Consider the following 14,532-nt stretch of genomic DNA (forward strand, 5'->3'; position numbering starts at 1 on the left):
CCACAAGAAACTTTGGTGCTGAAAGAGAGGGGCCTAGAAGCCATGAATAAAATAAAGCCAATATATTACCCAGGAACCAAAATAATTAGTAACTAATTACTATCAATTACTAAGCATTTCTACAAATTACTTAGGAGAATAGACAAGTTGCCCCGCCACAGTTAATCATTTCAGTTTCTGATTTACTTCCCGGGAAGGAAAGTTCCCCAAGGCTTTTAAGCTGCCTGGAAAGGCACAAAACAAGTATTGGCCCATGGGCCCACTGTCTGAGAGAAAGCAGGCAACTGGACTAAAAGAAAAATCAATCAGCTGCTCTCTCCATTCTCTTCTGGGGAGTCTGAATGGGGAAGAATTCAAAGCGGGTTTACTGCAGACAGTCACCAACACCACCATTACCAATCACCACCAACACCGGATTAACTAACTACTGAATGTGGAGCTGTGCGAGGTGCTTGCGGGACAGGCAGGTGAAGTAAAAGAAATGATCTCGAGGAGCTTACAGGGTAATGGGGGAGACAAGCAGACACAAACTGATGAATATACAATCGTTTTGAGAGGATGAGAGAAGATAGATTAATATCTTGGATTTGTATGGCACTGTTATTTTACCCATGTACTTTCACCTCAAAGCCCTTTCACATCAATAATAGACACCAAGAGGATAAACAAATCAAAAGCAAATGAACCAACAGATAAGAGCATGAGAGTGCTAAAATTGAGGGGATGGTCTAGCTGGGAAGGTGGGAGAGATCAAGTGGTGACAGATTCCTGGAGGTGGTGGTTATTTAGAAGGGCTTTGAAGGAGAGGGATGTTGCAGCTTGGAGATACATTATAATCTCTTAGCCTACATAACGGCTAGGTTTTTTTATTATTTCTATTAATAATAATAGTATTTGTTAAGCTTTTGCTATGTGCCAAGCACTGTTCTAAGCGCTGGGGTAGATACAAAGTAATCAGGTTGGACACAGTCCCTGTCCCACATGGGGCTCACAGCCTTAATCCCCATTTTACAGATGAGGTAACTGAGGCACAGAGAAGTGAAGTGACTTGCCCAAGGTCGCACATAAGACAAATGGCAGAGCCAGTATTAGAACCCACATCCTCTGTTGGGACTGCGTGCCTTCACGCTAGAGAAGCAGCGTGGCTCAGTGGAAAGAGCCCGGGCTTGGGAGTCAGAGGTCATGGGTTCGAATCCTGAGTCTGCCACTTGTCAGCTGTGTGACTGTGGGCAAGTCACTTCACTTCTCTGTGCCTCAGTTACCCCATCTGTAAAATGGGGATGAAGATTGTGAGCCTCACGTGGGACAATCTGATTACCCTGTATCTACCCCAGCGCTTAGAACAGTGCTCTGCACATAGTAAGCGCTTAACAAATACCAACATTATTATTGTTATCATTATTATTATTATTATGTGGTTGGGGGGAGCTGGAGGGAGGCGGTTGGGGGGTGGGGAGAGGAGGCCAGAAGAATGCATTCCACGCTGTGGCTCGGCACTTAACCTGCCTAAAACCATACTCTTGTCCCCTGGCTGCCAGGGAAAGGCACAGGAAGCTTGAGAAGGCTGCAACAAATATGAGAGACCGACTGAAAGCCAGAGGGGGACATGGCATCCAGGCAAGAGAGACTGGCATTTCATCCTTCAGCGCATGTGATAGGGAAGGGTTGGGGGTTATTAACCCCACTCTTAGCCTGTCGGTTCAGGGAGCAGTAGAAGGAAATAGGGCCTGAATGGCACTGCTCAATGGCCATTTGGGCAGGCCAGCCAAATTGTGTCTGCCTGAGATTCTGCAACATATCCGACCAGCTGGGCTAATTCCCGGGTAAAGGAGCTGAGGACAAGGAAGGAGAGATGGGAGATGGATCATTAACCTCAAAGGTGTTTGCAACTCAATATCTCCGGTGATATTACGGGAAAGGGAGGGAAGGATTAGATAAGGAGAGAAAAATCTGGAGCTTCTGTCGAGGTAGTGCCCTACTAAGGAGAATGGGAGAAGAAGAAAGCAAAAGCAGGGTAACTGTGAGCCCCATGTGGAACAGGGACTGTGTCCGGACTGTTTATCTTGTATCTACCCCGGTGCTTAGTACAGGGCCTGGCACCTTGTAAACACTTAACAAGTACCATTTAAAAAAAAAAATGTTCCAGAGAGGAAAGTGGGGCATGGGAAGGAAAAAAACAAGTGAACTATGAGTTAATGAGAGACATGGAGAGGCCCTTCTGAGATGGGGGGTGGGAGTGGAAACAGGATAGAGAGCGGATTCTGCCCTCTGAGCCCAGTGACCCACAAAGGTCAGTGGGCATCTCGGTTTTCTCCAAAAGTTCAGCCAATCCAGAGGAGCCTTACCTCAGACATGTTGACCCGGCCTTCCTGGAAGGAGCAGTCGGCAGCATTGTGGGTGCAGATGTGGCGATATTTACACCAGTGGCAGGGGAAGGAGCCATTCACGCATGACAGGCAGCTGCAAGGAGAGAAGAGGACAAGCCCAATGATGAGTCCTGGAAGACCATCCCACACCCCCAACCTCAAACTACAGATCTTTTATTCAGCTTAAAAATGCTGGGCTTGAGACTGTATCTTCTAAAGCTTTCATACTCTGCCAAGAGCTTAGCCCTCTGTGCTCAATAATACCACAGATGGACTTAAATCAGGGATGGGAGATGGCAACCATGGGCAGAACCTGGTACCTCCACGCAATCAGTAAAAGAACATTTTCTGGAGGGTTCCAGGCCTAAATTATACTTCCAACAACTATTAAGGAAACACCTTCACTGGTTAAGATCCAGTGACAATTGAGCCTAGGATTCTCTCTCCCGTAGTGCCAACCAGATGCTTGGAGGAACCATGTGCTGGTTGACCTCTGGACATCCATTCTCATGGACGAGGATGGACCATCTGATATCTCTTAATCTGACACACGAATACTTTTTATCCATGAATATCCATGATATTTTCAGTCTGCACAACTTCTTGGGGCAATGAATTCCAAATGCTTACCGCCCACTAGGTGAAGAGCTGTTTCCTTGCATTTGCTTTGAACTTGCCACCTTCATGGTTCTTCATTCATGACTCCTTGGAGCCTCTATCTAGAGGGCTAATCTATAGCTCCTGAGCCAGGACCTTACAGGTCCTTCATATGCCCATCGTGGATCCCACAGCCTGAGATCCCCAGAAATCACTTTCCCAACCCTCAGAGAGACAAGCCAACTCCCCTGCCCTGTAAACACTGCCCTAGCACATGTTCTTAGAGGGAGGAGACCTTCACCCCACACAAGTGGGTTGAATTACAGGCTCTGTGAATGCTGCAAGGCTGGGGGAGGGGAAGGGTCATCATGAAAAGTGACTCAAGCCAATGCAAGTCAGAACAAGGACCCATCCTGCTGCAGGGGTCAAATCTCCCCCCTCCGCAAAACCGCTGCCTCATTCACAGGGAAATGAGCAGCGGTCCCAGCCTGGCATGATTACCATCTTGGGACTGTGGGCCCTTTCTTCCCCTTACAATGTGGCATGTGCGACCCTCTCCTCCGCCCCCTCGCTCGCCTCCCTCCACCATCAACGTTTCCTCTTTTCCTCCCTCCACATGTCAGTGGAAGAAACAAGGGAGCTGCGGCCGGACGGAAACTCATCCCTCTGCTTTTGGAGCAGCTCCATTGGAACCCAAGGAGGAGAGCGATTGAGACAGTGGTGCAAGAAGGCAAATCTGGAATCTGACCGCCTAGGGCCAACCTGAGTCAGAGCTGCAGCCAGGACATAAGAAGCTGAGCTATGCACCTTTCCTTCCACAACCTGGCAAAAACTGACCGTCCCAAGGCCAGCTTGGCATGCTTGAAAGTCCAGATAATTGAACTCAGGGGTGCTTGGTTTTCTTGGCCGGGAACATGAGCAATTCTGATCGGTTACCCCGATTCTTTGTAAAAAAAAAAAAAGATTTTTATTTTAATAATGGCCTGGGTTATTATCACTTGAGTGATCTTTGGTTTTCAACTGAAGGTTAGCTACTCTGACCTCAGTGAGCCAGCCAGGTACTGCATCAATACCTCTGACCCACAGAAATCTCATTCCCTGTCCCCTATACACACCAGGGACTTCTCCAAACCTCCAAGTCCCGTTCATATTAGAAGATACAAATGCACATTCTAGGCTACAAGAGTCGGGGCTGGAAATCATTTTTACACTCTGTTAATGTTTCCTTTCCAAGGAAGAGAGAAGCAACATGGTCTAGTGGATAGAGCATGGGCCTGGAAGTCAGAAGAACCTGGTTTCTAATTCCAGCTCTGCGATTTGTCTGCTGGGTGACCTTGGGCAAGTCACCTAACTGTGCCTCAGTTACCTCATCTGTAAAATGGAGATTAAGATTGTGAGCCCCGTGTGGGAGAGGGACTGTATCTAATCTGATTAGCTTGTATCTACCCCAGTGCTTAGTACAGTGCCTGGCACATAGTAACTGCTTAACAAATACCATTAAAAACAAACAAAAAACAAAAAAACAGCCTTATGACTGTTGCCCTAGAAAGGAAAGACTCCTTGGGCCAAGGGTACAGGGACAATGTCCGCTTGGCCATGGTCACCTTTGGAAATTGGCCCAGGCAAGGTGGAGTTCTTTATGCATTCCTCATTCACTTACCTTCCAACCTGAATCTGGTGTGAGAGCAGAAACGGCTCGCATGCACCAGAAGTATCAGCAAAGTTAGAGGTGAGTGGGAGAGAGGGCGAGGGTCGGGGAAGATAAATGGAAAAAATGGCAGCATGGACCTTGGGCCAGTCTGAGTGGATGAGATCCAATCGAGTCCAGTTCCCTCCAAGAGCATGCGAGAGCAACTCAACCAGTCACGGGATGATGTAAGTTAGGGGATAAAGAGGCAGGGAAAAAAGGGGGCAGTTCCCCATCTCGCATCACCCCAGCTCGCATCCCTTAGAAGAACGGCAGATTCATGGTGGAACGACCTGCCTGATTATCACCTGCCCATTTCTCAGATGGGGAAACTAAGCCTCAGAGAGGGAAAACAACTTCTCCTACCAAGTTGGAGACAAAGCTGAGCACTACTCCTCCCACCAAGCTCTGCAGTTTCCCAGGGCCATCTTAAAAGGAGAATTACTGATTCCAGAGCTTCCATAAGCCCCAGGGCTTAAACCATCTGAGCCCTAGACAGAGATAATAAGACAGCATTCATGGAATCCTCTGAGGATTCGGAGCCGCTGCTGCTATCCTCTAGAAAGGGATCATTCTGAACAGCAAAACTAACCAGCCTCTGCTTCTCCTGCTAATCATCTTCTTTTCCTTGAAATCTCTCAACCTCCCACTTAGGTCTCAGCTTCTGGTAGGGCAGCCATTCCTCCAGTTTTAGAAGAGACAACCTGCTTTTCAGCTGGTCTCTCCCTGCCCGATACAGATTTGGTACTGTTAACCCAGGCAGATAGCTTCTGCCCGGGGTGACCCCCTGCCCGATGATGAGGGTGGCAGTGACCATCGACCGGGGCTACGCTGGCCACATTGTAGGTTAAGGCCCAGGATCACAGCCGTGGGTGCGGGGACTGGGGGGAAGGAGGAGGGACTCCCCTGGGACAAGGTCAGGTGACCTCTGCAGTGGTGGGAGGGGGAGGGGAGAGGGCTCAGCTCCCCCAAGGACCGGGATGTGGGCGAGAGATGCCCACGGCAGGGGAGGGTGGTTGCCCGAGAGAGGGCATGCTCACCACACAGAGAGTTCGAGCTCCAACGGCTGCAGGGATGACAACCCCTGCCCCTCTCCTCGGAGGTCAGATCCCTGGGTTCTGGCTCCCCTCTCCCCTGCCACGTGCTTCCTGGATTCGAGCGGCAGGTGGAGCGCAAGCCAATCCTCCCTACGCACCTTCCTCCCCTCCTGCTTCCCAGGATTCAGCCCCTTAGCAGGAGGAACCCAGGATGCAACCCCCTGCACTCCGGAGTCCAGCAAAGATCCACCTCTGATGCCTCGCCTCCATCCAGCATCCAAGCCCTGGATTCCAGCCGCAGGGAGGCGGCTATGCCAAAATAGCTGCTTTGTCCCACCAGGGGGAACAAAGGACTCTGATGGCATCAACCACTGCCTGGCTACAGGAGCACACCGATGGCCCAGCAGGGCTATGTGGGGGAAAGAGTATGTAAATAGGAAAAATAATAATGGTATTTGCCAAGTGCTTACTAGGTCCCAAATACTGTATTAAATGTGATAATAGTCCAGGTTTGCAAGCAACATGTGCTCAGCGCCCAGACTTATGCTGGGACCTCCCAGGAGGAAATGAACTGGAATGAGCTGTTGCTGTTGTTTTCTCTACACTACATCTCCCCAGGGAGTGGTTGCAGGTACTGGATGCTTTCATATCCAGTCTTCCTCTGATGCAACTTCCGCTTCTGAGTTCCGTGGTTTGGAATTGGCGTCCAAGTTCATAGACACCTGGGAGGGGAAGTAAATGCTCTGAAGCGATTGTGAGGGTGAGATACAACTGCTAATCTGGGCCAAATCGAGAAGACTTTGGTAAAAATGGCAGCGGCATATCAGCATCAGGAGATGCTGCATGTGACTTGGGGTCCAGTTTTTTAAAGTGCCCTCATGGGCACCCTAACTTCTGATCTACTTCTGTGCTCCAGAACATCATTTGAGGAAGGGAGTAGCAGCCCATTCGGAAGGGCAACAGACCTCCCTGGACCTTCCACCATGGGATCTGACCTACCCTTTCTTTCTACCTGGTCACGGATTATCTAGGGAGCGAGGCTGGGATTCCCCCTGTGCCCTCCCCAGAAATGGTCCCATGAACACGCAGCTAGCCACCAGGAAGCCTCAGTTACTTGTCAGCTGACAAGGGGTCAAAGGCGGGGGTGCTGCAGGCCTTTCTCAAGTAATCAAATCACCATTAAGCCCAGGGAGGCTGCTTGGCTCCATTCCAACTGGAACAACCTGAAGAATCTTACATGGAGCCATTCTCTGGGCCCTGTTTTCCGACTCCCACTCCATTCTGAAGAACCACTTTTGTGGTCCAAATAAGCCAGAGACCATCCCTCTTCATCTTGGGGGCATCTCTTTCTACAAGTGAGTCCTGATTCTGGGCAATGTAGCCTCTCAGCAGCTCCTATCCATCATTAACCTTCAGGAACCACGCTGGATCTGGTCAACTTGAAACTTCCTAGGCGGCCCTTTCAAATGATCAAGGAATATTCAACCATGAGTAATGACATTACTGGACAGGCCAATGGTCCATCCAGCCAGTGTTCTGTCTCTGATTCCTAATTATCTCCTGCTTTCAAAGCTCCCATCTCTAACCTACTGCTCAACCCCTTCAGCTTCATCCTACCATGGCCCCCTCCCTTCTTCCTAAGCCCCTCTAAATGGCCACCTCCTCGAGAAGGCCTTTCCTAATGAATCCCCCTCAGTACTCAGGTAGGCAACTCTTTGTGGCTAATTTGTTTAGATATAGTCCCTCACCCTTGACCATTATATATTTGCCAATTTCTGCCTACCATCTATCCCATTAGATTGAAAACTCCTTAATCAACGTTGTATGTATTGAGCACTTACTGTGCACAGAACACTGCACTAAGCGCTAGGGAGAGGATGGCATAACAGAGTTGATAGACATGTTCCCTGTCCACAACAGGCTTACCATCTAGAGGAGGAGACAGGCATTGATATAAATAAATTACGGATATGTGCATAAGTGCTGCAGGGCTGAGGGAGGAGTGAATAAAAGATATAAATCAAAGTGCAAGCTTGATGTAAAAGAGAATGGAAGAAGAGGAAATGAGGGTTTAGTCAGGGAAGGCCTCTTGGAGGAGATGTGCTTTTACTAAAGGCTTTGAAAGTAGGGAGAGTGATGGTCTGTCAGATATCAAATGGGAGTTTCAAGCCAGAGGCAGGACTTGGGCAAGAGATCAGCAGCAAGGTAGTAGGTTGGCATCAGTGGAGAGAAGTGTGTGGGCTGAGTCATAGTAGTAAATCAGGGTGGTAAGGTGGGAAGGGTCAAGTTGATTGAGTGCTTTAAAGCCTATGGTAAGGAGTTTCTGTTTGATGCAACCACTGGAGGTCCTTGATAAGAGGTGAAACATGGACTAAACGTTTTTAGAGAAAAAAGATCCAGGCAACGGTGTGAAGTATGGACTGGCAAGGGGAGAGACAGGAGGCAGGGAGGTCAACAAGGAGGCTGATACAGAAATCAAGGCAGGATAGGATAAGTGCTTGGATTAACAAGGTAGCAGTGTAGATGGAGAGGAAAGGGTGGATTTTAGAGATGTTGAGAAAATTAAACTGACAGAATTTGATGACAGATTGAATATGTGAATTGACTAATGAGAGAGATGAGTCAAGAATAACGCCGAGGTTATGGGCTTGTGAGACAGGGAAGATGGTGGTGCTGTTGACAGTGAAAGTCAGGTAGCAGGCAGGGGTTGGGTGGGAAGAGGTATTGTGTCATGCTTAAGAGGTATTGTGTCATGCTTCTTTTACTCATTCCCTAAGCACTTGGGTTCTTGTTCTGCACTCAGTATATGCTCAATAAATCCTGTTAATACTAATACTGGCAGTAGGATGCAAGGGAGAACCATGTGAGAGTTACCCACCTTGACATCCATCCTCATAGTTGGGTGCATCAAGCTTCCACTCTAGTAATCCTCTTTGAAACTCTCACCTATGAATGTGCCCGAAGCCCACTTGAACCTGTTGATGTATTTGGCCCACCCATCTTTCTGGGATATCGAATCCCACATTTTACCACCTCTGGTTGAGGTGAAATTTTCTCTGGCTCTTCCTTGCCACTTACCCACAAAAGACATCACCAAAGACAGAACTCAAGTGCTGTAACTCCTAGTCCCATGTGAGTATTTCACAGCCCTTCTGAAATCACATCTCTCCCAGGAGGCCTTTCCCGATGAATCTCTCATCTCCTCACCTTCTATCCTCCACCTACCCTTCCAAGACGCCTAAGCACTTGAGTTCCCACAACTCCCATAGTCCTTATGCACATACCTTATATACTCTATTACTTCCTTCCATCTGTAATTCATTGAAGTGACTATCTCCCCAACTCAACTGTCAGTTCCTTATATACTCTATTACTTCCTCCCATCTGTAATTTATTGAAGTGACTATCTCCCCAACTCAACTGTCAGTTCCTCGAGGGTAGGGACTGTGTCTTTCATTTTATTGTACTCTCCCAAGCCTTTAGTGCTGGGCTGTACACGCAGTAAGTGCTCAGTAAGTGCAACCGATTGACTGATCTACTGCTAAGCCAAATGGTTGAGCGACAGTCCTGTGATCCTAAAATGTAACTTCTCCTAATGACTTGGCAAATGAGAAATTGCAATCTTCATGTTAACTGGCTAGTTTGGCTCCCTGGGCCTCAGACTTCCTCTGAGACGTTTGCATGAGCCTACTGTTTATAGAATGGAAAAACTGTGGCTCCACATCAGGTCCCCAGTGGGATGTTCAGCCAGACCTGAGTACCAGTGCTCGAGTAGCTAATGCATCTTTCCTTGCAGCAGATTCAGTTTCCTTCCTTGTCATCCTGCACTTGAGGTAGTTTGTCTAAGTCCTGTGGCTGCCCCTATATTCACCACAATTGTATTTGTATTCTTATGGTCTAAAAAAAACCAATTTGCTGCTTCCTTCACCTACTTGAAAATCAAGAGCCAAGGCTCCAGCAATAATAGAGAAAGATGGAAGCAAAGACAGGATGCCCAAATAGCACTGATGCTTGAGTGACTGAGCAACCCCTAACCTGGGCTGCCTATTTACACGGGATTATTTCCAGACATGGTCCTAGCAGGAAGAACATGCAATTAAGCTGCTGTTTATGTGGTGGTGGTGGTGATGGGTTGTTCTGATTCATCTACATTTTTGCCTAAGGCTCTCTTCCCAACTGTCACCAACAACTCTCCTTGCTAGATGGATGACTGAAGTTAGCAGTTCGATCTGCGATCACGAAAACCGATTTGTGAGTATAGATGATGACGACGATGATGATAATGGGGCTTGTAAAGCGTTTACTATGTACCGGGCACTGGACTAAGTGTTGGAGTGGATACAATCAAATCGGGTTGAACACAGTCCCTGTCCCACGTGGGGCTCACAGTCTTAGTCCCCATTTTGCAGATGAGGTAACTGAGGCACAGAGAGGTGAAGTGACTTGCCCAAGGTCACACAGCAGACAAGTGGTGGAGATGGGATTAGAACCCATGTCTTTCTGACTCCCAGGCCTGTGCTCTATCCACTATTCCATGCTGCTTCCATTCTCCTAAGCAGCAGGTGACCCCTTTGCCCTCCTCTACTCAATACAATTACTTCTAGTCGGTCTAGCATTTTTACTTTTCCAGAACACCTTCACGTTCATTATCTGTTTGCCCTCACATCACCTCTATGACCAAGAGAGAGAGATCTGGATTATCATTTCCATTTTTCAGTTGCGGAAACTGGGACCCAGAGAGGTTAACTGACTTGCCCCAGGGCACTCAGCAGGCTAGTGGCAGAACTCAGATGAGAACCTAACCCTCCTGCCCCTCAGGTCCATGTCCTTTCCAGCTGGCCCCACGGCCCTTCAGTTGCAGTGAGCAAGGTCCTTGTAAAGTACCAGTCATTGGAGATTTGGCTCCAAAACTCCATGGTCATACAGCAGAACAATCTCTGGTTGCCTCCTCAGCAGCGAAAGACAGGAGGAAACTGGAGATAAGGTCCCAGAATTCGTAAGCACCCAACTGAGGAAGCTTGCAGGTCTGGAGAATAACCACCAGGAAGCTCTCCTGGGGTTCACTCTGGCAAGATTGGAGAAGCAGCGTGGCTCAGTGGAAAGAGCACGGGCTTTGGAGTCAGGGCTCATGAGTTCGAATCCCAGCTCTGCCACTTGCCGGCTGTGTGACTGTGGGCAAGTCACTTAACTTCTCTGTGCCTCAGTTCCCTCATCTGTAAAATGGGGATTAAGACTGTGAGCCCCACGTGGGACAACCTGATTCCCCTATGTCTACCCCAGCGCTTAGAACAGTGCTCGGCACATAGTAAGCGCTTAACAAATACCAACATTAACAAATACCAACATTAAGATTGCCTCAGGCTGCTGTAACATGGATGAGAGCCTGGGCTAGAAAGCAAGAGATGTGGAAAAGAGCCTGTGTTTGCCCCTGATCTGCCATATTGTTGCACTAGGGCCCTCTACTTCCCCATCTGTTAATGGACAGGGTAATCTCCGTCACCCGGAGACCTGGCAAGAGTGAACGAGATTGATCTAGACTGTAGGCTCCTTGTGGACAGGGCTCGTGTCCATCAACTCTATTACACTGTCCTCTCCAGAGAGCAGCTTTCCATCACTAGACTGGCAAGCTGATTACTTTAGTCCACACCTCTGCCTTCAAGCAAGATCATCCAAAGGACTCTATTCAGAAGAGAAAGGTTCACATGCAAGTATAAAAGAACTACACAACACCACCTTGCATCAGCTCATGATTTAGACAAAAAAAAGGCTTATGGAAACCTAGGTCATGACATGCAAATCAAGTTAAGGAACAGGCAAGACAGAGGGTGGGATGCCAAAAGAGATGTGATTCAGAGCTATGCAGAGCACCGTGAAATCAAGAACTTCTACGCAACAATAAAGACATCATCAGGCCCGATATATGCCATCGTGAATACAGGATCTCTCTCAAGAGTGAAAATGGCCTCAGCCTCATCACAGACAAGGAGGGACTCCTGAAAATTTCAACATTCTTCTCCATGCACCCTCTACTACTGAAGATGAGGTCTTTTGAAGCACAGAAAGCCTCCCAAAATGCAAACACGGGGTATTTGTCCCAACTACTGAAGTCACTCCAGCAATCAGCCATGAAAAATGGAAAAGCACCTGGACCTGATTCCCACGTCCTCCCCTTGACCCGGAACTTCCTCTCCCTTCCTATCAGATAGATCACCATGCTCTCCACCTTCGGAGACTTACTAAAATCACACTCCTCCAAGAGGCTGACTTAAGCCCTCTCTTCTGCATCACTTCCCCTATATGCCTTCCCTTTGTGTTGCCTATGCACTTGGGTCTGTAACCTGTAAGCACTTTGATTTTCACCCCACCCTCACAGCACTTAGGTAATATCCATCTGTAATCAATTTTCATGCCTATCTCCCCCTATAGTGTGCAAGCTCCTTGCAGGAAGGGATTGTGTCTACCCATTCTACTGTACTCTCCCAAGTGCTTAGTTCAATACCAATGATTGATCTACAGGCGTAGAAAGGGACTCCTTGCTTAAAGACATGGAGGAACATGGAACATGGAACATGGAACATGGAACATGGAGGAAATATCTCAGGACCTCAGGGACACTTTGATTATCACCAACTCAAGAAGAAAGATGATTATCAAGGCATTCATTCATTCGATCGTATTTATTGAGCTCTTACAGCGTACAGAGCACTGAACTAAGTGCTTGGAAAGTACAATTCGGCAACAGAGACAATCCCTACCCAACGGGTTCACAGTTTAGGCATCCCATCACTGTTTATGGTCTGCAAGATCCTTTCCAGAACATCCTTGATGGGCAACTGAAGAACATTATCAAGCAAATGCCTCTCGAATCAGAATGTGACTTCAGATCACAGCGTTACCCAGTGGACATGAACTTGGCAGCCCAGAAGATACAATAAAAGTGTAAGAAACAGCACCAGTACCTCTCTACAAAAGCATTTGACAGCATCAGTCAATCCAGACTCTAGTGGTTGCTTGGTAAATTTGGATTTCCTGAAAAGTTATGATTCTGACACTGTTTCATGATGACACAGCCTACGGTCTCAGAGAAGGGTGCTCATTCCCCGTATCTGATCATTCCCTAAGGTCACATCTCCTCCAAGAGGTCTTTCCTGTTTAAAGCCTTCTTTTCTCCGGTTCCCTCTCCCTTCTGCATCATCTCTGCACTTGGATCTGTGACCTTTGGATGTTTTATTCGCCCCATCCTCAGCCTCAAAGCACTTATGTGCATATCGATACACTGTAAATGAATAATGTTGGTATTTGTTAAGCACTTACTATGTGCCAAGCACTGTTCTAAATTATTTATTTATATTAATGTCTGTCTCCCCACCTACACTGTAAGCTTGTTGTGGGAAGGGAATGTGACTACCAACTCTGTTGTATTGGTCTCTCTCAAGTGCTCAGTACAGTGCTCTGCACATGGTAAGTGCTCAGTAAATACCAGTGATGATATAGCCGCTGGGGTAAAGCAGAGATACACAATGGACTTGGTCCTGTTCAATTTATTCTTCTTTGCAGCCACGCTGGATCTTGGCCCAAGAGACCTGGCTGCAGGTGTTAGAATATGCTTCCCTCTCTCTGAGAAACCCTTCCACCTCAACAAACATTGAGCATCATCTGAAGTCCCAAAAATAGCCATGAAAAAAAACGCTGTATGCACATGACTGCAACCTAGAGGCGTACTTCCAAGAAGATAAGCAAATTATTGAAATTATTGTAAACCACTTCACCCAATCAGCCAGGTGTTGCAATTGATAGTAAGTCAAAAGAAAATCAAGGAAATGTATCAGCCAACAGCCCATATCAGCCAGACACCCAACCAAAATCAACATTGGCCTCAGTACTAAATGCTGTTACAAAATTCTGTTACCTAAGCAGCCCATTGACCAATGAGAAAGAAATATTACTCTGCAAAGCACTTACTACGTGTCAAGCACTGTTCTAAGTGCTGTAAGGCAGCACATCCTTTTGGAGAGTCTCTAGCAGTGTGGTGGCAGGATGGTCTCAGCCTGCCAGTCCAAACCAAAGGTCTACAAAGGAGTAGCTTGACCTAGTGGATAGAGCGTGCCTGGGAGTCAGAAGGACCTGGGTTCTAATCTCAGCTCTTCCACTTGTCTGCTGTGTAACCTGGGGCAAGTCATTTCATTTCTCTGCGCCTCAGCTACCTCATCTGCAAAATGGGGATTAAGATTGAGAGTCCCATGTGGGACAGGGACTGTGTCCAGCCTGATTAGCTTGTATCTACCCCAGTGCTTAGTCTAGTGTCTGGCACATAGTAAGCGCTTAACAACTACTATTATTCTTGTTATTATTATTAACAATTCCATCTAACCTTCTCTACAGCTATGAGGCCTAGATTCCCCACAGGCACCATATCTGACTCTTTGAGCAGTTCCATCTGTGGCACATACAGGCTACACTCAACATCAGATGACAAGATAGGATCATAAATGAAGTCCCGGAACCCAGTTTGTGTCACCTCAACACAGCTCGCCTCAACATAGCTGCCCTGGGTGGAACATCTGAGGACAATGGGCTACAGTAATCTACCCAAACAACGGCAGCGCAGTGGGTCGCAATTGGGAAACCAAAAGCCAAGAAGGCAGGGGAACCATTTTAAGGTAAAGCAGAGTAAGGCTTCAAACGAGGCACTATGCCCCAGTTGAAAACCAAGTCAAATTCCAGATAAAACCAGCATGGCGCTTTGCAAGCCAAGAAAGGAGAGACTTTTTGAGCAAAAGTTCTTTAAGTATCATGAGACAAGGAGAAAAAAAGCAAAACTGCACCAGACACCGAAAACAACAAA

At 47.5% G+C, this 14,532-nt stretch overlaps 1 protein-coding gene across 4 annotated transcripts in view; it reads right to left on the bottom strand.

Annotated features, from left to right (window-relative positions):
- The window catches only part of PLXNA1 (plexin A1), a 243,389-nt gene that overhangs the window by 82,472 nt on the left and 146,385 nt on the right, over positions 1–14,532 (bottom strand). For all 4 annotated transcript variants that reach the window (XM_029050206.2, XM_029050204.2, XM_029050202.2 and 1 more), the window contains exon 9: positions 2,346–2,460. In XM_029050206.2, the coding sequence (XP_028906039.1) occupies positions 2,346–2,460 (115 nt within the window). The remainder of the gene's footprint in view (positions 1–2,345; positions 2,461–14,532) is intronic.

Source organism: Ornithorhynchus anatinus, chromosome X1 (assembly GCF_004115215.2).
Source record: "Ornithorhynchus anatinus isolate Pmale09 chromosome X1, mOrnAna1.pri.v4, whole genome shotgun sequence".
Classification (NCBI taxonomy): domain Eukaryota; kingdom Metazoa; phylum Chordata; class Mammalia; order Monotremata; family Ornithorhynchidae; genus Ornithorhynchus; species Ornithorhynchus anatinus.